General features: G+C 45.6%; 2 protein-coding genes across 3 annotated transcripts in view; one reads left to right on the top strand and one right to left on the bottom strand.

Moving 5' to 3' along the window:
* isca2 (iron-sulfur cluster assembly 2) lies at window positions 1–3488 on the top strand. 2 transcript variants are annotated; one of them, XM_062522602.1, is made up of 5 exons: window positions 1–200; window positions 678–864; window positions 1532–1647; window positions 2401–2509; window positions 2897–3488. In XM_062522602.1, the coding sequence occupies exons 1-5, from the start codon at window positions 139–141 to the stop codon at window positions 2960–2962; spliced, it is 540 nt and encodes a 179-aa protein (XP_062378586.1). In that variant the 5' UTR covers window positions 1–138; the 3' UTR covers window positions 2963–3488. The 2 variants fall into 2 exon arrangements, with proteins under 2 accessions (XP_062378586.1, XP_062378587.1); XM_062522603.1 differs by lacking the exons at window positions 2401–2509; window positions 2897–3488 and adding an exon at window positions 1969–2074 and having other exon boundaries at window positions 80–200.
* A 16142-nt stretch (window positions 3489–19630) lies between these two features.
* The window catches only part of eml5 (EMAP like 5), an 84265-nt gene continuing 82431 nt past the window's right edge, over window positions 19631–21464 (bottom strand). The window contains exons 42-44 of the mRNA XM_062522579.1: window positions 20681–20834; window positions 20394–20494; window positions 19631–19882 (exon numbers count right to left, since the gene is read on the bottom strand). Of these exons, the coding sequence (XP_062378563.1) occupies window positions 19846–19882; window positions 20394–20494; window positions 20681–20834 (292 nt within the window). The 3' untranslated portion in view covers window positions 19631–19845. The remainder of the gene's footprint in view (window positions 19883–20393; window positions 20495–20680; window positions 20835–21464) is intronic.

Genomic DNA, 21464 nt, shown 5'->3' with positions numbered 1-21464 from the left:
ATTGAGTGCCGTGATGGGCGTGCGATAAGCCAATCATAAGAGTTAGTAACAACGGAAACGAGTTTCCCTTAGCCAATCATATCACCAGGAACCTGAAACAGAGTTGATCCTGCCCAGAGCAGCTTGTTGATACAGAAGATGTCACTTGTTCGTAGCATAATGCTAAGTGCTACTAGGACAAAAGCATGGACCGTCGGAAGGTAAATTGTGAAACGACACAAACTTGTTTTCAGTTACATAAATACAATGTTATGCTAAGTATAAATAAGCAAAACGGGCCTAACATGGCACCGTTTCCCTAGCTGTGCGAAATTAGCTATCATGACGCCACTAGCTAGCTAGGTCACGTTAGGTAATTACTGTAAGTAAAGATATACAACATGTGACGAAACTGAGCTTGTTCAGATAATATGCTCTGGTAGAAAAAGAAGAGTCGAACTTGGTGTGTATTCTATATTACCTAGTTACTGTACCAGAAAGTGTGTTATGGTAATTATTTGCCTGTAAACAGATGTGACTTTCATGAACGGACCAAGCGCTAACATGGCATAATGTTATGAACGGACCAAGCGCTAACATGGCATAATGTTGTATAATGTCCAGTATTCGCTGCACAGTGTATTGCCGAAAGATGTATCGGCTTGCAAGGCAGCTAAAAGCGTTTATCTGCTCCTCAGAGCGTCCTCAGCTCTTCTGTATGCGTCTGGCGCGCCGGGTAAGGCGCTGGTGCAGCCTTCGCAGATGTCTCCGCTGCTGTCCGCCTTCCCTGCGCGGTACAGCAGCGCGTCTGCCCAGCAGCAGCCCGCTCCGGCCGCTCCGGCCGCTCAGGAGGACAAAGTGCGACTCAGCGAGTCGTGCGTGAAGGTGAGCAAACCCCCCATCAGCCCAGAAATATATATATATATATATATATATATATATATATATATATATATAGGCTATATATATATATGTGTGTGTGTGTGTGTTTGTATATGCACAACATATATATACACAAGATACCAATATACATACTATATATATACATACAATATAGCCAGATACGGCTGCTCTATCATCCCAGAGACAAGCATTGATCAGCATCTCCTGAACTCTGACCTGTTCGTCCTAGAGCCTCTAGGAGCTAAATCATGCTAGAACCGTATTTTATAAGCCTCTAGCAGCTAAAGAACACCGGAACCGTATTTTATAAGCCTCTAGGAGCTAAAGAACACCAGATCCGTATTTAAAGAGCCTCTAGGAGCGTGTGTGAGGGAGATGTATTTGAGCTCCTGCTTCTGCAGTTCAGCGTCGATCTGGTGCAACCAGCAGGACAGATCATGTGTGAGAGGAAGAGGGAAGAGAGTCAAGTGTGTGTGTGTGTGTGTGTGTGTGTGTGTGTGTGTGTGTGTGTGTGTGTGTGTGTGTGTGCGTTTGGGGCAGATCATGGTGAAGGGCGAGTATCTGTGTGTGTGTGTACCTGATGTATTAGTGTGTATGTGTGTGTGTGTACCTGATGTATCGTGTGTGTGTGTGTGTGTGTGTGTTGCAGCGTTTGGGGCAGATCATGGTGAAGGGCGAGTATCTGCGCATCTCTATTGAGGGCGGCGGCTGCTCCGGCTTCCAGTACAAATTCTCTGTGGACAACACCAGGAACGAGGACGACAGGTACACACACACACACACACACACACACACACACACACACACACACACACACACACACACACACACACACACACACACACCAGGAACGAGGACGACAGGTACACACACACATACACACACACACACACACACGGAAAGATGACGACAGGCACACACACACACACACACACACACACACGGAAAGAAGACGACAGGTGTACACACACACACACACACACACACACACACACACACAAGGAAAGAGCACGACAGGTACACGCACACACACACAAGGACGATAGGTACAGGAACACACAAGTGTGTGTGTGTGTGTGTGTGCAGGGTGTTTGAGCAGGATGGCGTGGGGGTGTGTGTGTGTGATGCGTGTTTAATATATATACTCTGTGCGCGTGTGTGTGTGCAGGGTGTTTGAGCAGGATGGCGTAGGTGTGTGTGTGTGTGTGTGTGTGTGATGTGTGTGTAATATATATTCTGTGTGTGTGTGTGTGTGTGTGCAGGGTGTTTGAGCATGATGGCGTGGGTGTGTGTGTGATGTGTGTGTAATATATATTCTGTGTGTGTGTGTGTGTGTGTGCAGGGTGTTTGAGCAGGATGCCGTGGGTGTGTGTGTGATGTGTGTGTAATATATATTCTGTGTGTGTGTGTGTGTGTGTGTGTGTGTGTGCAGGGTGTTTGAGCAGGATGGCGTGGGTGTGTGTGTGATGTGTGTGTAATATATATTCTGTGTGTGTGTGTGTGTGTGTGTGTGTGCAGGGTGTTTGAGCAGGATGGCGTGGGTGTGATCGTGGACCAGGAGTCTCTGGAGTTTGTGAAGGGCTCGACGGTGGACTTCACGCAGGAGCTGATTCGCTCGTCCTTCCAGGTGCTGAACAACCCACAGAGTGTGTGTGTGTGTGTAATGTGTGTGTGATATCTTCTGTGTGTGTGTGTGTGTGTGTGTGTGTGTGTGATATGTGTGTGTGTGTGTGTGTGTGTAATATATATGTGTGTGTGTGTGTGTGTGTGTAATATATGTGTGTGTGTGATATGTATGTGTGTGTAATATATGTGTGTGTGTGTGTGTGTGATATGTATGTGTGTGTAATATATGTGTGTGTGTGTGTGTGTAATATATGTGTGTGTGTGTGTGTGTAATATATGTGTGTGTGTGTGTGTGTGATATGTATGTGTGTGTAATATATGTGTGTGTGTGTGTGTGTGTGTGTGATATGTATGTGTGTGTAATATATGTGTGTGTGATGTGTTCCAGGTGCTGAAGAACCCACAGGCGGATCATGGCTGCTCATGTGGCTCCTCCTTCTCCGTCAAGCTCTGACCTTTCACCCCAATGCTGCAGGTCAGCGGTGGAGGAGGTCAAAGGTCGTGGCCCCTGGAGTCTTGAGGCGCCATGTTACAGATACACATCAGACCCGTCATGTTCTCGCCGTGCAGAACCCAGACTGACTCCACCTCTAGTAGAACCCAACAGAACCCACTGACTCCACCTCTAGCAGAACCCAACAGAACCCACTGACTCCACCTCTAGCAGAACTCTGCATTTTTAGTTCTTTCATTCTAATATATTCAGCCAGCGCATTTAGAGAAAGACACGTCACAAATGAATATAATTAAAATAAAATATAAATGAACATAAACCATCAGTAATGACATCAGCACATTCACTATGCATTGTAAAGAAAATCTATTATAGTAAATTGTAAAGTGTGGCGTGTAAATCTTTGAGAGTTTGTTGTGAAGCTCGGCCTCTGTCCTTGGTGATGTCAGGAGACATGAGGAGTGTAGATATGAAAGTGTGTAAATAATAATAAATATATTTAAAGTATGAAAGTGTGAAATATAAACAGCGTCTCCATGTGATGCTTGCTCACATCCCTCACCCCTTGTTATTCCTTTTGGTAGAACTCGCACAATCTGAAACAGACAGAGGGAGTTTTGGAAAGTAGCCAAGCGTCAGACTTTACAAACACCCTGAAGAATACTGGTGCACAGTCAGAAGACTGTGTGTGTGTGTGTGTGTGTGTGTGTGAGAGAGTGTGAGAGAGAGGGAGAGATTCTGGGGCAGTCAGAAGAACAGCCAGGTTCTGTGTAATACTGGGGCCGGATTCAAAAATGTTTTTTTTAAGAGAGACGTTTCGTTTACAACTGGCACCGTTGCAGAGCCGGCTGCAGGGCGCGGTGATAGAGGCGGCGTTGGAGATTTCTAGGGGGAGATTTTTCGTTGTAAAATTGCGCGTGATTATTTAGGCCCGGGCTACAACAGGACAAGTCCACTAGTGAAGCGGTCCGTTCACGGAGCTTATATTAATTTTAGAAGATTGGTTTATTTCATTTTTCGAATGTATGGTAATGCGCCACTATCACGTTTGGTGTAGCCAGTTTAGTTACAATGTCAGTTACATGTCCTGTGAAGCCTCTCTTGGATGGACAAAACAGGTCTACAAAAATAACAATACAGGGAGGGATTTCACTCACCGTAACACCTTTCAGTCTCTCCACTTCCTTCCATAGCCGCCTCTCCTATCTTCGACCCACGTCCCTTACTCCTGCCTTACTCCTCCCTTACTCCTGCCTTCTTTCCATCCCTCTCTTCTTCTGTCCTGCCTCTCACTTTCTCTCTCTCTCTCTCTCTCCCTTTCTCTTGCAATCTCCTTCTTTCACGGTCACTCCACTGTCTCTCTCCCTTTCTCTCATCGTTCTCTCTCTCACACAGACACACACACACACGAGGGAGAAGAGGCCTACGAAAATATAATGGAAATTATCCACTGTACTGTATAGTTTTACCAGAACGTGAAACAACAGTAATTAACAGTTGTATCGTTTTGTAGCCTGCACATTATCCTACCATGTCAGAATATAATGGGAATTATCCACCTTATAGTTTTACCAGAACGTGTGTGTGTGTGTGTATGTGTGTGGCCTACACATCATCCTACCATGTCAGAATATAATGGGAATTATCCACCTTATAGTTTTACCAGAACGTGTGTGTGTGTGTGTGTGTGTGTGTGGCCTACACATCATCCTACCATGTCAGAATATAATGGGAATTATCCACCTTATAGTTTTACCAGAACGTGTGTGTGTGTGTGTGTGTGTGGCCTACACATCATCCTACGATGTCAGAATATAATTGGAATTATCCACCTTATAGTTTTACCAGAATGTGTGTGTGTGTGTGTGTGTGTGTGTGTGTGTGTGGCCTGGACATTATCCTACCATGTCAGAAAAGCTGTAATCTCCTCGACTTCATGTTGAACTTCCGAAATAACGCGATTGTCCCGTCATCCTCCCTGAAGTTCACGTTCATTTGCAATTTATAATGGCCACATCTGCAAGAGTGCCGTACACACGTTTTGTTTTGTGCGTACGTTTGTTTTCTCTGAATCACACGTACGATCGTTTCAGAAATGATCTAAGATCAAACAAAGGATGGTTTCTACGCAGCATTTTTATAAATGAGGCCCCTGGCATTTTGGACCAGACCGGCCCACCTCATTCAATAACGCACACATTTTCGGTCTTTTCGGTCTCATGAAGGTGTATACCAACTGTGCAACTCTTTAAAACCACGTACCTTAAACCATGCAATGAGCTATGACCAGGGCTGCCAAGTCTCATAATATTGCAAGCGTGAGATGAGTCCGTCCGCCGACCGCAGGTCAAATATTTAGTGGGCTTGCTGCAATCCATCTATTGTTATCCGTCAGCCGTTTTTTTAAGACGCCTCTTCTCCTAGAGTGTTTGAGCTATCGACGCGGTTCAAACACTAAAAAATCAGGCCCTATCCGGTGTAGGTTGCTTGTTAATGTCGGATGCCTGCCTGTTGTCGTTTTTCCGGTACTCCCGTTTTTAGACCCTTGTAGTTCCGCCATGCTCCACCAGAGGCGTTTCCCCATTCAAATGAATGGGGTTTTCGGTCCCATTGAAATGAATGGGGAAATTATTTTTTTGGTATTTTTTTTGCAGCCTTATTTTTTAAGCATTGTTGACATAACAGACGTCATTAGCTAAGTTAGCTAATCAACCTGGTTAGCATTGTTAGCTTAGATAGCATTGTTAGCATAATTAGTATTTTTAGCATAACTGTTAGAAATCATCATCCAAGTTAGCTGATCAACCTGGGGGGTATTTCACAAAACCAAGATAGGGGATTTAGACAGGCTTACTGGGTTATCCTGGATGAACATAGCCTTGACTTGGTTTCACAGAAGAGATCACATATAAGTTACCATGGGAATTTATACTTGGAAGCTAGCCTGCTCCCGACCAGGCTAACAGCCAAGCTAAGTTAATTCTAATGGTAATTGCATGATCTGATTGGTTCAGCTAGATGTCATTCAAATCAGACCTCCATGCGATTTTTTCAAAGAGCTGTATTCCATTTATATATTATTTGCTACTTGCATTTACTCGCAAAACACAGCAGAATGTCTGCCTAATACCATATGGATGTTATTTAAATTATGGTGGCCTTATAATTAATAACATACTCGTTGTTTGCTTATTTTTTGACGGACGTTTGATGAATAGCCTAGTAGTTTATTGGAAGTGGAGGGGACATTTTTCAAAGGTGTTTTCAACTAATTCGACAAATTAAGATATATATAGTCATACTGTGTGCATCTTTGCGGTGGCAATGCGCTTTCTTAATGACGTTGCGTGCCGAGACAAGGAAGCTCTCACACGTGGGTGCATACGTACATTTGCATTCACTTGGTCTGCCACACCTACTCCCGCTATGTAACAGAAATAATCATGATTCCCATCCAAAAAAGTACAACTTTACCTCGTTGTTAGTCTATATCAAAAGCGGTTGTTCACTTTGTGTGCAAGACGCTATTTTTCGCGTCTTTTTTATTCCAACCGTGAGTTATTTGGAGGAGAAACGAGAACGCGCACACATACCGAATAACTTACACCTGGCTTGACCTAGCCGCCTCAACTCATCTGCGCTCAGCATTAGTGAAACGTGTTTTGCATGTTTACTTTGACCAGGCTTGGTCAACCGCGTGTGTCGTCACTTATCTTGGATCTACTTACTCTGGTTTTGTGAAATAGGCCCCTGGTTAGCATTGTAAGCATAGTTAGCATGTTAGCATTTCCCTAACACATTTGTCCAGGGCTGAAAAGTAGCTTAGATAGGGCTAGCCTCACCCCACACAGAGTCGCAGCAGGCTGAGGGCTGCATACTGTACAGTAGGCTACACAATATCTGCGTCTACAGGTATTACAAACTAACTAGAATACAAACCAACCTGGCCATAGAACATTAGCCCAAAAATTGTATTGACGTTTTATCATTATCAGATTTACCAAGGGGTTGGGTTGCTTTACTTGTTACAAGTGTTCAGCTGGACTGCTTTCAGCACACTTGGAAGTTTTAGCCTGCTGCATGTCCCTGTTCAATGTCGCCACTACCACCACTGTCATCGGCCACGGGAACTGAGATATTTGCCTACCTACGTTGGCGTGAAGAGCCAGCTTCTTCTTGTTTTGCAGTTTCTCTGCACCTCCTTTTTGTTTAGGCTACTCTCCGTTTTCGAAGATCCTAACAGATAATGTTACCGGCGCAAAAGAGGGGAAGTGTTTGACAATATGGATGAGATAGCCTAAGCCTTGTAGCATAGGATACGTTAGTGAAACAAATTACCTATGGGGCGTAGAACAGAGTGTGTCAAGGGCCGGTGGTTAGGAAACAATTTTCCGCTGACCTCTGAATGCATTATGCCGGCAGGATGAAAGCGAAAGGGGTTGGTGCTTAATGATGTGATTGGGCCAGCTCAATTTCAGTCGGGCCGCTCATTAAAGCAACACCATGTAGTTTTTTCAACCTTTTGGGGTTCGGGTACGAACCGGTATGAACCAAAGAACTACAAAATTCGACTGCTTTACGGCATATAGGGCACACTTCCCCCACCACTTCCTAAAATTCTGTGCGAGCATTGAATAGACAGTTGATGCCTTATCAACATGAGCTACGTGATCTTTTGGCGTTTGAAAAAAATAAAACCCATGAAATTATATTCATATGATGATATGCTGAAATGCATGCTATGGGCTAGGCCACCTGGAATAGCTATACATTTCACACGCAACGCAGGCAGTCCGAGTTTGCCCAAGACGTGAGAACTCCTCCTGCAGAAATCGGCTTATCAACAAAAGCATGTGTATCCTAGCTCTGTCATCTAGTCACTAGATTCTAGTGTCATCATGTGCATAGGGCTACCCGGCATAAGTTTGCTTGCCGTGCTATAACTTTGGACGTACCAGCTTTCAGAGTCCATGCTTCATTGCGGCGATGTCCTCGTTCCGGGCCACGCCCATTACCTGTTTCCCTGAGACCTCTGGTTTATGTGGCCCTCAGCACTGTTACTGCTACCACAGCAGTGCCTAGATCTGCCACATTTATGCTGCTGAATGTTCGTTCACTTAACAACAAAGCCTTACTCCTCCATGATATAATCTTGGATAGAACACTGGACTTTCTCTGCCTTACTGAGACCTGGCAGAACCCATTGGAATTCATTGCACTAAATCAAGCCACTCCCCCTGGATATTCTTACATCCAAAAGCCTCGTAGCTGTGGCCGTGGTGGTGGATTGGCCGTTATACACCGAGCAGACATTATGTTAAAGGAAATCCCAGTGAAAACTACATCCTTTGAGTGCCTCCACTTCATGCTATCTGGCGTCACACAACTACAGGTGGTCCTCGTCTACCGCCCCCCGAAAGCAAATACCTGCTTTCTACTGGAGCTCTCTGAACTGCTGGCCTCTGTCTGTCCACTGTCCCCTGCCACCATACTACTTGGGGATTTCAACATTCATGTGGACTCTAGTAGCTGTTCCATCGCTGCTGATTTCCTTTCACTGCTTGACTGCTTTAAGTTGGATCAGCATGTACAGGGCCCAACGCATGATAAAGGGCACACCTTGGACCTGGTGTGCTGCACTGGCACGGCCCCCTCCCATCTCTGCTGCATGGACCTGGCTGTTGCTGACCACCATGCCATCCTGTTTTCTGTCCCTGTGCCCCTACCAAAGCAGCAAATAAAGCGGACCATCACATACAGGAACTTGAAACAGGTGTGTATACCTGCACTGGCCAACACCCTAGCGATCAACCTCGCCATCCACCCCCCAAACCACACAGTAGATGGCCTGGTAGAGCATTACAACGCCGCTCTTGCTCTCAGCCTGGACTCTGTTGCCCCTCTGACTACCAGATCTGTCTCTTTTACCCGCCCTGCTCCATGGTTTACACCTGAGCTGCGCAAGTGGAAAGCTGCTGGGCGACAGCTCGAGAGGCTCTACAAAAGATCTGGTCTCACTGTCCATCGCGAAGCATACAGAGACCATATCAAGAGCTACAAAGAGGCTCTCTCCCGGACAAAAACACTCTACTACTCCACACTTATCAATAACCAACAAAAGCATCCGAAAATGCTTTTCTCTACTATCAACCGCCTTCTAGACCCCCCCGACACCCCACAACCCTCTGATGCTGCCAACCTCTGCTCCAGGTTCCTGGACTTTTTCCATCAAAAAGTGGACTCCATCCACCAGCAGCTCCAGATGTCTACCACCTCCCAGCTGGCCACACTAGAGCGTCAGGATATGAATCAGCCATCTGCCTGCCCACCGTGTCACAGCTTTTCCACCTTCTCCCTGGTAGATGCTGACCAAGTCCTCAACCTTGTTTCCAAAGCCAAGCCCTCAACCAGTAGCCTGGATCCACTGCCCACGACCTTAGTGAAGGCCTGTCTCCCCACCCTCTGCCCATTGGTGGAGACTATCATTAACACCTCACTCAGCTCTGGCGTAGTACCCCCAAGTTTCAAGTTGGCGGCTGTTATACCCACAATCAAAAAGCCTGGTTTGGACCCGGATGACCCCAACAACTACCGCCCGATCTCCAACCTTCCATTCTTGAGTAAGATCCTGGAGAAAGCAGTGGCTGCCCAGCTCCAACACCACATGTCCCACCATTAGCTCTTTGAACCACTCCAATCTGGTTTCCGACCCCATCATAGCACAGAGACTGCGCTCATCAAGATCACCAATGACCTTCTGATGGCTGCAGATAATGGCCTCGTCACCATCCTTGTCCTTCTGGACCTCTCTGCAGCCTTTGACACGGTCTCCCACACTATCCTCCTCTTCCGTCTCTCTGAACACATCGGCCTCACTGGCACAGCTCTCGCATGGTTTCAGTCCTACCTCTCAAATAGGAAACAATTCATCACACTAAAAGGCTTCAAGTCCATCACAGCAGCAGTTAACCACGGTGTCCCCCAGGGGTCTGTCCTCGGCCCAATTCTCTTCACCATCTACATGCTCCCCCTTGGACAGATAATCCGTCAACATGGACTCAGCTTTCACTGCTATGCGGACGACACCCAGTTGTACATCAGCACGAAACCCTCTTCCCAGCTTCCACCCCTGCAACTCAACAACTGCTTGCAGGAAATTAAAAACTGGATGACCTCTAACCTCCTGAAACTGAACAGCAGCAAAACAGAGCTCATGGTGGTGGCTCCAGCACCACTGCTTAAGAAGGTTGGAGATCTTGCCCTGGTCATAGATGGCTGTTCCACCTCCCTATCACCAGAGGCGCGGAATCTGGGTGTTATCATCGACCCCACCCTCTCATTGCGGTCTCACATCAAGAACATCACCAAATCTGCCTTCTTCCACTTGCGCAACATCTCAAGACTCTGGCCATCACTATCCGACTCAGTTACTGAGACTCTCATCCACTCATTCATCACCTCCCGCCTGGACTACTGTAATGGTGTTCTGTCTGGGCTGCCTAGTAAGGCCCTTGACAGATTGCAGTATGTCCAGAACTCAGCTGCCAGGGTGCTAACTCACACCAAGCCCTGGCAGCACATCACCCCCATACTCAAGAAACTCCACTAGCTCCCTGTCAAAGCACGCATCACATACAAAATCCTCCTCCTCACGTACAAATCACTACACTCACTTGCACCCAAATACATTACTGATCTCCTCCACCCCTACTCCCAATCACGGTCCCTGCGCTCCACAGGCAAGGATCTACTCACCATTCCCCGCACCAAACTAAAGACCTTTGGTGATAGGGCCTTCTGTGTAACTGCCCCTACCCTATGGAACAACCTACCATCTCACATCCGTTCTGCCACCTCCCTGTCAATGTTCAAAAAAGCACCTGAAAACACACCTCTTCTCTCTGACCTACCCCTCTTAGCCCCCCACCCCCTCCCACCCTCCCCACTCCTACTCTTGTCAAGCGACCTTGAGTATCTTGAAAGGCGCTATATAATGTAATTTATTATTATTATTATTATCATGCTGCCAACCAAACTACACGGGAGCTGGTTATGTGTGCTAGTTATAGCTCAACGTGTAAATCTACCGCCTCTAGGCTACTGACCAAACAATTATCTTGAAAAACAAAGTTATCACGTGTAAGATTCTGTCATCATATTATAAGAGCTCTGCCTCTCCAAACATTTTGGGCGTGCAAATATATGCCACTATGGACGTGAATACCATATAATACAATATCTGGTGATCATCGATTTTTTTTTATGTTATAAAGACACTAAAAATGACCACCCTAGATTAGGCTACGCTATTGCTCATAAATATCGTAATCGTTTTTTTTTAAATAAGTAATTGACCAACAATGACCAACATCATCCCAATACCGAGAACGTGCACAGACCTGAGCTGAAAGCCTAGTTTTACAAATGTATCACATAACTGGTATCGTAGTAGGCTACCACATAATTTAATATTTAATGTGCAGCCTCAAGTCAGCCTATACTGTACGTACGCTATGTCTAACTTGCTTCTGGTGTAACCGTGACAGATTTTACGACATAAGTAGAAGGAATTACCGTTTCCCAACTGTAGGGGGACCCCGAGAGCAAAACTTGCATGGTGTTGCTTTAAAACGTCTGGTTTTATGGGCTGATCAGAAACAATATTGATAAGAATATTGTTCTTATATATAAGAAAAATAGTCGGACTCGGGACTGTCGGCCCAAATAGGACCGCGGCCCACCGGGAAAGTGCCCGGAATGCCAGATGGCCAGTCCACGCCTGGCAGCTGGTGATTAAGGCAGTGAATGTACGGCATCTCACTATTTAGCTTGTCCTGTAGGATCTTTTGCATGCCCCCTTCTTTCCAGACATAACATTGGCACCGTCGTAGCATTGATTTCATATTTTGTCTGCACTCAGACCGATCTTGGACAATTCTGACAACACGCAATATCGGAAGCCGCAATATCGGAAGCCGAAGGTGAGCTCCGTACACAGATAGAGCGTTCTGATTGGACTGACTGGCCTGGAGTCGAACGCAGGCTTGGCCTCAATGGTGCGACCCTAGACCATCCCACTAGGCAAAAATATTTTTAACCGCTAGGCACTGCCCCCTTTTGCCTGGTCTGCACCGTTGCTAAGGGGAAAGATGTTTTGTTTACAAGTCCCGAATGAATTTAATCGAGTCAGTACTGTTCTGGAAATGTTGCAGAAGTGTTGCTAAAATGTTTCCCAGCTGCAGCAGCGACATTTCCGGAAAGGTACTGGCTCGATTAAATTCATTCTGGACTCTATATCCCACCACATAAAGACCTTGGGATACTTCGGTTTGGCTTTAGGGACCCTCTACTCACTACCACGTAAGTGTAATATTGTTTGGAACAGTAGAAGAGGTATAAAAATAGCGTTTTTTAGTGGTGAAAGGACATGCCCGGGTCACTTCCATGCTAACGAGTTTTGGCTAAAAACGGTAAAATCGTGGTGGCCTAACCAGCTACACCAGCAAAGACCAGCAATAGCTTTTTTCAGTAGGGATGTCCAACTGGATCCATTCTTGTTATTTCAGTGTGATGCAGCCACAGCTGCATATGTGTATGTGTGTGTGTGTGTGTGTGTGTGTGTGTGTGTGTGTGTGTGTGTGAGGAGGAAGGAGGAGATAAATATTATAATTCTTGTTATTTCAGTGTGACGCAGCCACAGCTGTGTGTATATTCACAAACAGTATGATATTTACTAATAGTATTTATTAAAATGTTTCTTTTATTAATCATTTCACAAAATATACAAAAGAATTGCTTTATAAATATTTACATTGTTCATAAGTGAGTTAAAGTATGCACCAAACATATGTTCAATAATTATGACTTATTAATAATAATAACAATAATAATAATTAATAATAATAATAACAATAATGATAAAGAGCAGTAAAAAAATGTTTTTTTTGCAGTCCAACAAATGTTCATTTTCCTGCTGACCATCTCTGGACGTAAAGGACACATAAGGGACATGTCTCTGGACGTAAAGGACGTAAGGGACTCGTAAAGGACGTAAAGACACGTCTCTGGACGTAAGGGACACATAAGGGACACGTCTCTGGACGTAAGGGATACATAAGGGACACGTCTCTGGACGTAAAGGACACATCTCTGAACGTAAGGGACACGTAAGGGACATGTCTCTGGACGTAAGGGACACATAAGGGACACATAAGGGACACATAAGGGACACGTCTCTGGACGTAAGGGATACATAAGGGACACGTCTCTGGACATAAAGGACACGTCTCTGAACGTAAGGGACACATAAGGGACACGTCTCTGGACGTAAAGGACACATAAGGGACACGTCTCTGGACGTAAGGGACTCGTAAGGGACACGTCTCTGGACGTAAGGGACTCGTAAGGGACGTAAAAGACACGTCTCTGGACGTAAAGGACGTAAGTGACTCCCCTGCTGAAAAAACCAGCAAGAAACCAGCTTAGGCTGGTAGCTGGTTTTAGCTGGTTTTAGCTGGTCTTTGCCCAAAACACAGTTCTTATTGCTGGTCTTGCTGGTGTAGCTGGTTAGGCCACCAGCTAGACATGCTGGCGTGACCATCTGAGGAAGCTGGTCGTGCTGGTGTGACCAGCCTGTTGTTTGGGATACAGCTGGTTTAAGATGGTCATGCTGGTGACCAGCCTGTCCAGCTTGACAAAGATGGTCAAGCTGGTTTTCTAGAATGACCAACATAAGCTGGCGTGGCCAGTAAAAACCAGCAATGTAGACCAGCAACACCAACTAAAATGACCAGCTTAAGGTGGTACGACAATCAAAACCAGCTGAATTACCATCATAAGCTGGGTAAACCAGCTGAAGGTGTGTTTTCGCGAGAGTTTTGCTGGTCTAGCTGGTCAACCATCATAGGGTGGTCAAATAAGCTGGTTAACAAGCTGGTCAACCAGCAAACTCCTTTAGCTGGTCAGGCTGTTTTTTTCAGCAGGGTCGTAAAGAACGTAAAAGACACGTCTCTGGACGTAAGGGACACATAAGGGACATGTCTCTGGACGTAAGGGACACATAAGGGACATGTCTCTGGACGTAAGGGACACATAAGGGACACGTCTCTGGACGTAAGGGACAAGTGGTGGTGGAGGTTCAGCAGAAACCAGGTGCTGAGATCAGCAACTCAGGCAGTTCTGGACCAGGCCGCTGGAGTGGACAGAACCAGAATGGAGAAGGGGGGGGGGGGGGGGTTAGGGCTGGAGCTAGAGTTCCCCTATCCTGGTCCCACCAGGCCAGAGTCTCAGAACTTGGACTTCTAATAACACATCCACATCAACAAAACATATACATCCAGGCATCTAACATATACAAACACATACACATAACATATACACCCAGGCATCTAACATATACAAGCACTTACACATTATACATAACAGATACATCCAAGCATCTAACATATTCAAACAACATATCAACATATACATCCAGGCATGGACTGACGTCAGACAACCGTAGGGGATACGACCTGAAATGTATCAGCAGCCTGCGGAGCTGAGGCTCATGGGAGAAATACAGGAAGTCCACAGACATGAGAAGGGGAAGGAACAGCTGAGAAGCTCGCCAGCTGATAGGTCCGTTAAGCTCGGCAGCTGACAGGTCCGTTAAGCTCGGCAGCTGATAGGTCCGTTTGCAAGGGTCCACAAGGCCACAGTTTCCATGAGCTTCTCCAGGCTGTTAACTGTCATCTGAGTTCAGTTCTGGCCCAGACTTTCTCCGTGTACACACACACACACACACACACACACACACACACACACAAAAAGTGATTTCGCTGCCACCTGGGAGGTCAAAGGTTGGATGTGTGTGGTCTCCATGGAAACCACTAGAAGCACAGTGAGGCGGTCTGGTGCACAGTGTGTGGAGCGCTTTGGCATGATGAGCAGCAAGGCCACGGGAGTACACACACACACACACACACACACACACACACACACACACACACACACACACACACACACACACACAGGAGAACAGAAACGCTCACAATGCTCTGCTGATAGCATGGTCAAGACATCTTAAGGCGTCAGATTCAATTCAAAGTTACACACAGTCAGGTGTGTGTGAATGTTTGTATAAGTGTGTGTGTGTGTGTGTCTGTCCACAGCAGCAGAATCACATTGTATGGGAGCCCACCAGCCATGCTGTGTCTTAAAGATGCGGTTTGTAGTTCCCACTTAAAGTTAAAGATGCGGTGTCTAGTTCCCACTAAAACTTTAAGGATGCGGTGTCTAGTTCCCACTTAAAGTTAAAGATGCGGTGTGTAGTTCCCACTTAAAGATGCGGTGTCTAGTTCCCACTTAAAGTTAAAGATGCGGTGTCTAGTTCCCACTTAAAGATGCGGTGTCTAGTTCCCACTTGTCCTGCTCCATGGACTTGCATTGTGTAAAATACAGCGCACACTTGGGACCAAGAGCCAGACCAGCGCTAGCTGATTAGCATGCTAACTGAGCTTAGGCATTTTGACATTACGTCAAACACACACACACACACACACACACACACACACCCACACACACAGCCCAGTTTTATGTCAAAATGGTTGTTTTTCCACATTTCACACACAGTTTTTAACTTGAGAAAAAAAATACACAGCACTTTGAAGGTAAAATCAAATAATTGCAATGAGACCAACTGCTATGTTATTAAAAGCAGTAACTTGCTACAGCAAGAGCAGTGTGGCAGCTGGCAACAGCACCAACTCTTCCAGAGCACCTTTGTACACTGTAGCCAAACACCGACAAGTCCACTGCTAGTTACCCAGGTAGCACGCAAACGTTGTATCAACACTGCTAGTTACCCAGGTAGCACGCAAACGTATCAATGTTGACATTGGTTGACAGGGTTGAAGGTTGAATTGCAACGTTGAAACCACGCTATAACAACGGCAGCTCCTCAAGTAATTGTATAAGAATATAAATATCGCATGCCATTTATAGCTGCAATGTCCACTTCGATGTAAATATCGCATGCCATTTATAGTTGCCATGTCGACTTCGATGTAAATATCGCATGCCATTTATAGTTGCAATGTCGACTTTGATGTTAGATAAGAGGATTTACAACGTTGAAACAGCTGTTACAACGTCAGCCTGCGACTGGTTGTTTGCAGCTGCATTAGCGATTGTCAATAACGCACCAATTCGGGTTTCATTAAAGGGATAATCCGGAGTGAAATGCTATTGGGAGTACATACGTTGAGTTGACACCAAAATCATGTAATTCGGATGTATTTTGAGAAAGTTCGAGCTCACCGTTTTTAGCCAAAACTCGTTAGCCTGGAAGTGACGCGGGCATGTCTTTCGCCGCTATGTACTCCCAATAGTCCGAAAAATTGTTCTAAAGTGCATTTCACTCCGGATTATCCCTTTAAGTGATAGGCCTACCTTACACCTGCAGTTAAGACAAGGATTCCCCTCACAGCTTATGACAAGAGGATTGACAACGTTGAAACAGCTGTTACGTTAACGTCAGCCCACGACTGGTTGTTTGTAACTGTAGCAGCGATTGGCAATAATGCACCTATTGGGGTTTTATTAAGTGAGAATTGGCTACCTGGCGCAATATGCACACACTCACGATAGACCTTTGTAGCCTCGCTATATTAATATAATCAGCATGGCACAGCGACCAGAACTATTCCAACAGCTGACAGTGAAACCTGTATCGGAACTCTACGTATTGTCGGACGCTGCGTATTGTCGGACACTTCCGTGTATGTGCAACTTAATATCAATTTCTATACAAACCAAGACGGAGGATTCGTAAAGAAACGCAAGCACCCACATCATAAGTGTCTCTAAATGTCCTATGTACCAAAAATGTAATTTTACCGTGACTTGAAGAGCTGTAAAACACTGTTGTAAGGCTGCATTTACAAAACCGCTTGGAGCTCCAGTGGAATTTTGATTAGCGACGAGCTAACCGTTGATTTACAGCAAAGATTCTAGAGCGGAGCAAGGTGGATCAGTTCATGTTTAGGTTTCCCACGGTAGCCAGCGTCTGTGACGACACCTGAGCTTACCAAAATGGCGCCTATGGAGTCATAGAACGCATTTCAACGTATCGTATTATCCGGCCTGTGATCTATCTTGCTCTGTTGTAGAATCTTTGATGTACAATCGTGACCTTAGAATTATAAGGTTCTATCTCCGTTTAGGGTAGTTCTGAGATATTGAGCATCAAAGTTTTACATAGCTAGCAAAACTGTACTGTAGTACCTTTTTATTTTGCTAATAATTAACTTTTTTTTTTTTTTTTTACAAAAATAACACCACACAGGCATTAATAAGCACCTAATGGATCAGATGATGTCAAAAACTCAATTTCGACCAAAATGGAGATAGAACCTTATAATTCTCAGCTCACGCAATGTGAAAAGGCCGACAATAGGACGACACCAGGTCAACGCTACACTCCGAGCGTGGTAAACTAAATTGGATATTTCAGGCGATAAAAGCCCCGGTAAGAACCAAGCCAGATATTGTTCAAATCTACACACCTATGGCTACTGAAAAATGTGAGGTTCATTTAGCAAATGTTATTTTAAGGTATTAAAATCATAGTTGTTTTAGAATTTTCGAACGAAAGGGCCGACAATTAGTAGACTTACGATAACTCACCCATTACAAAATCACTCCTCTGAGTATTCTGTAATTCTGTAAACACACGTTTTCAGTGAGTCTAATCAGGAATGACAAGAAGACTACACTTTCCAACTCCCTGCAGGCCTTATCCCTTTTTACATTTTGAAAATACAAATAAACAACAAATATAATAAGTTGCAGGTTTTTTTTTATCAGCCTATTATTTTTGTTTCACCAACTTTTCATTTGGAAAGATCTAACAAGAATGAAACCACACTACAAAAAAACCCTATACTCACCATGACCGGTATGTACACTGAAAAAAGGGCGATAAGTAGCTGTCATTCATTTAATAAATATTAAGGCAGGTGTTCCTCTCCGTGAGAATGGATGTTGACGCTGTTCGCCAATCAGCTCATGCCGCGATGCTACACACTGAAAATGGCTTATATCATGTAGTCCATTCTAGTGAGTATGATATGAACCAATCAGCTCATGCCGCGATGCTACACACTGAAAACGGCTTATATCATGTAGCCCATTCTAGTGAGTATGATATGAACCATTTTCAGACAGAAAGTCTGAAAACAGCTATGTTGCGTTAATACTGTCAAAGTAGGATGGAATAAAGATAACCAAGATTATAAGTGCTACATCTCCGGGGAGTAGCCTGTAGCCATTGCACATGATAATAGCCTACAGTAGCCATTGCACATGATAATAGCCTACAGTAGTGTGCTGCTCACTTTTATGTACCAGAAATGGAAAGTAAAACGTCATGTGATATCACCGGCCAAAATGTCTTTGAAACAACGTCAGTAAACAACGTCGCATCAACGGCTGCTATAACGTTGAATCAACGTTGTTACAACGTGTGCGTGCTAGCTGGGTAGGTTCCGTTTTGAAAAACGTTCTGTCCACGCTAAAAAACACAAACGATGGGAAGTGCTGCAGTACATGTGTCTGACCAGCAGACGGCGGTGCAGAGGCTTCACACAAATTCACAAAAAGAGACAAAGATCAACATACGGTGTCATGTGATCAACATACGGTGTCATGTGATCAACATGCGGTGTCATGTGACCAACATACGGTGTCATGTGATCAACATGCGGTGTCATGTGACCAACATACGGTGTCATGTGATCAACATGCGGTGTCATGTGACCAACATGCGGTGTCATGTGACCAACATACGGTGTCATGTGACCAACATGCGGTGTCATGTGACCAACATGCGGTGTCATGTGACCAACATGCGGTGTCATGTGACCATCTCATCTCTCCTCCTCTCTACCTGAGCGTCCACAGCGCGGGCGACTTGAGCTTCCAAAGATTCCGGAAGTCATTCCTTTTCAATGGAAGCCGCATCTCTCAGCTGCCAGCAGCGACCAATTCGTCGGCGTCGCGTTTTGGGCATATTGAGCGACTAGAGAAAGTTGAAAGTGGTTTAACTTTATGGTAATGAGCTGTGACGCGGTTCAGCGACCAAACGACCAGCAAGGAACATAGAATGCTACTACGTCAGAGCGGCCAAAGCATCCAAGCTTCCCACGGCGTCCTTGACAGGGCGTCCAGAACGATCTTGGAAGCTCAAGTCTCCGGTGGTGTGTACGTACAGTATCTCTCCTCATCTCTCCATCGCTCCTCTTCTCCATCTCTCTTCTCATCTCTCTTCTCATCTCTCCCTCTCTGCATCGCTCCTCCTCTTCATCTCTCCTCCTCTCCTACTTGCTTCAAATCATACTTCACCGTCCTCTTCTTCCTCATACTTAACAAATAAAGGCAAACAGCCCCCCCCAAAAAATAAAATAAAATATAAGACAGGAAGTGTGTGTGTGTGTGTGTGCATGTGTGTTTGAGCATGCGTGCGTGTGTGTATGTGCGTGCATGCGTGCGTGCGTGTGTCTTTTGCAGTTTAAAGGGAGGATTGGTGCTTGCCATCACCCAGTAGGCGTGGCCTCTCAGATGGGTCATGGCTACATTCCTGATTAGAGGGTGCTGTGTGTGTGTGTGTGTGTGTGTGTGTGTGGTGTGTGTGTGTGTGTGTGTGTGTGTGTGTGTGTGTGTGTGTGTGTGTGTGTGTGTGTGTGTGTGTGTGTGTGTGTGTGTGTGTGTGTGTGTGTGTGTGTGTGTGTGTGTGTGTGTGTGTGTGTGTGTGTGTGTGTGTGTGTGTGTGTGTGTGTGTGTGTGTGTGTGTGTGTGTGTGTGTGTGTGTGTGTGTGTGTGTGTGTGTGTGTGTTTGCTGTAGTTCAGTGGGGTGTGTGGACGCACTTCCACACAAACAGGCTGTGGAGAAAAAAACAGTAATTAGCATATTAAAATAAAATATTGATATATGTTTAGTATTTTATATATGTGTGTGTGGGGGGGGGCACTTGGCCCTTGGCTACACTTGACCAGCATTCTGCTCGCAGTTCTGCTCTATCTACGATCTGCAGCTTTACTCAAACTGCAGGCTTCCTCGACAAGAGGATTAGGCCACTGATCTGCGTAGTCGTGAAGTTAAATTATACTGCCGCGTGCGTGCGTGTGTGCGTGTACCTGCGATCGCCTTCTCCTGCACTGATAACGTAGCGTGTGTGTTGGTGCGTGCGTGCGTGCGTGCGTGCGTGTGTGTGCGTGCGTGTGTGTGTGTACCTGCGGTCATCTCCTCCTGCACTGATAACGTAGCGTGTGTTGGTGCGTGTGTGCGTGCGTGTGTGTGTGCGTGCGTGCGTGTGTGCGTGCGTGTGTGCGTGCGTGTGTGCGTGCGTGCGTGCCTGCGTGCGTGCGTGCGTGCGTGCGTGCGTGCGTGTACCTGCGGTCATCTCCTCCTGCACTGATAACGTAGCGGTCTCCGCTGGTGAAGCGGATGTTGGTCACATGGGCCGAGTGACCCAGGAAGCGCTTGTGTTTGGCCTGAGGACACACAAGGTCTCACTTAATCACACACACACACACACACATGCACGCACTCACGCACACACACACACAATCACACGCACGCACATACACACACACACACGCACAAATACACACACACACAGACACACACATATATACTGTATATACAGCATATACAGACACACACACACACACACTTACGAACTTATCTGGACAGGGGAAGTCGAAGAGCTTGACCATTCCGAAGTCGTCCCCAGTGACCACGTTGAGACCGGAGTGGGAGACGCATGCACACGTGACATCAGCTTTATCAGCATTCCGAGACCATATGCCCTGCACCTCATCACCTAACACACTACACACACACACACACACACACACACACACTTCAGCTTTATCAGCATTCCGAGACCATATGCCCTGCACCTCATCACCTAACACACTACACACACATACACACACACACACACACACACATCAGCTTTATCAGCATTCCGAGACCATATGCCCTGCACCTCATCACCTAACACACTACACACACACACACACACACACATCAGCTTTATCAGAATTCCGAGACCATATGCCCTGCCAGTGATGGGAATAACGGCATTACTAACAGCGTATATTTTTTGTAACAAATAATCGAGCTAATTACGTTTTTATTGTTACAGCGCCATTCCCGTTACTGAACATGAAATGCCATGCGTTACTTTATTGAGGCGGTTTTCATCTGACGGGTCAAATTTCTTTGACTTTGTTTTAGTGGTGGACGTAGGTGATGATTGGTCCAATAAAATGTAATGGCAAACCAGAGTAGATTTTGGCCTACGTAGGCTACAGGATATCTAAGCCAGGCCTACGTGCATCTCAGGGATACCACACAAAGTGCAATGGCGAGTTCAGAACAACCTAAGCCAGTGTATTCAGACTGGAAATATTTAAGCATTATTTCACCTTTATTGACATTAAGGGCAAGAATGTT

This window comes from Sardina pilchardus, chromosome 20 (assembly GCF_963854185.1).
Source record: "Sardina pilchardus chromosome 20, fSarPil1.1, whole genome shotgun sequence".
Lineage (NCBI taxonomy): Eukaryota > Metazoa > Chordata > Actinopteri > Clupeiformes > Clupeidae > Sardina > Sardina pilchardus.
The sequence above is the reverse complement of the archived record's forward strand: the minus strand, read 5'-3'. Positions and strand labels throughout refer to the sequence as shown.

Coding starts and splice junctions, on each gene's coding strand:
- isca2 (XM_062522602.1), top strand. CDS start 139: ATGTCACTTGTTCGTAGCATAATGCTAAGTGCTACTAGGACAAAAGCA. Junction 201..677: donor AAAGCATGGACCGTCGGAAG/GTAAATTGTGAA, acceptor TCTGCTCCTCAG/AGCGTCCTCAGCTCTTCTGT. Junction 2,510..2,896: donor TGATTCGCTCGTCCTTCCAG/GTGCTGAACAAC, acceptor GATGTGTTCCAG/GTGCTGAAGAACCCACAGGC.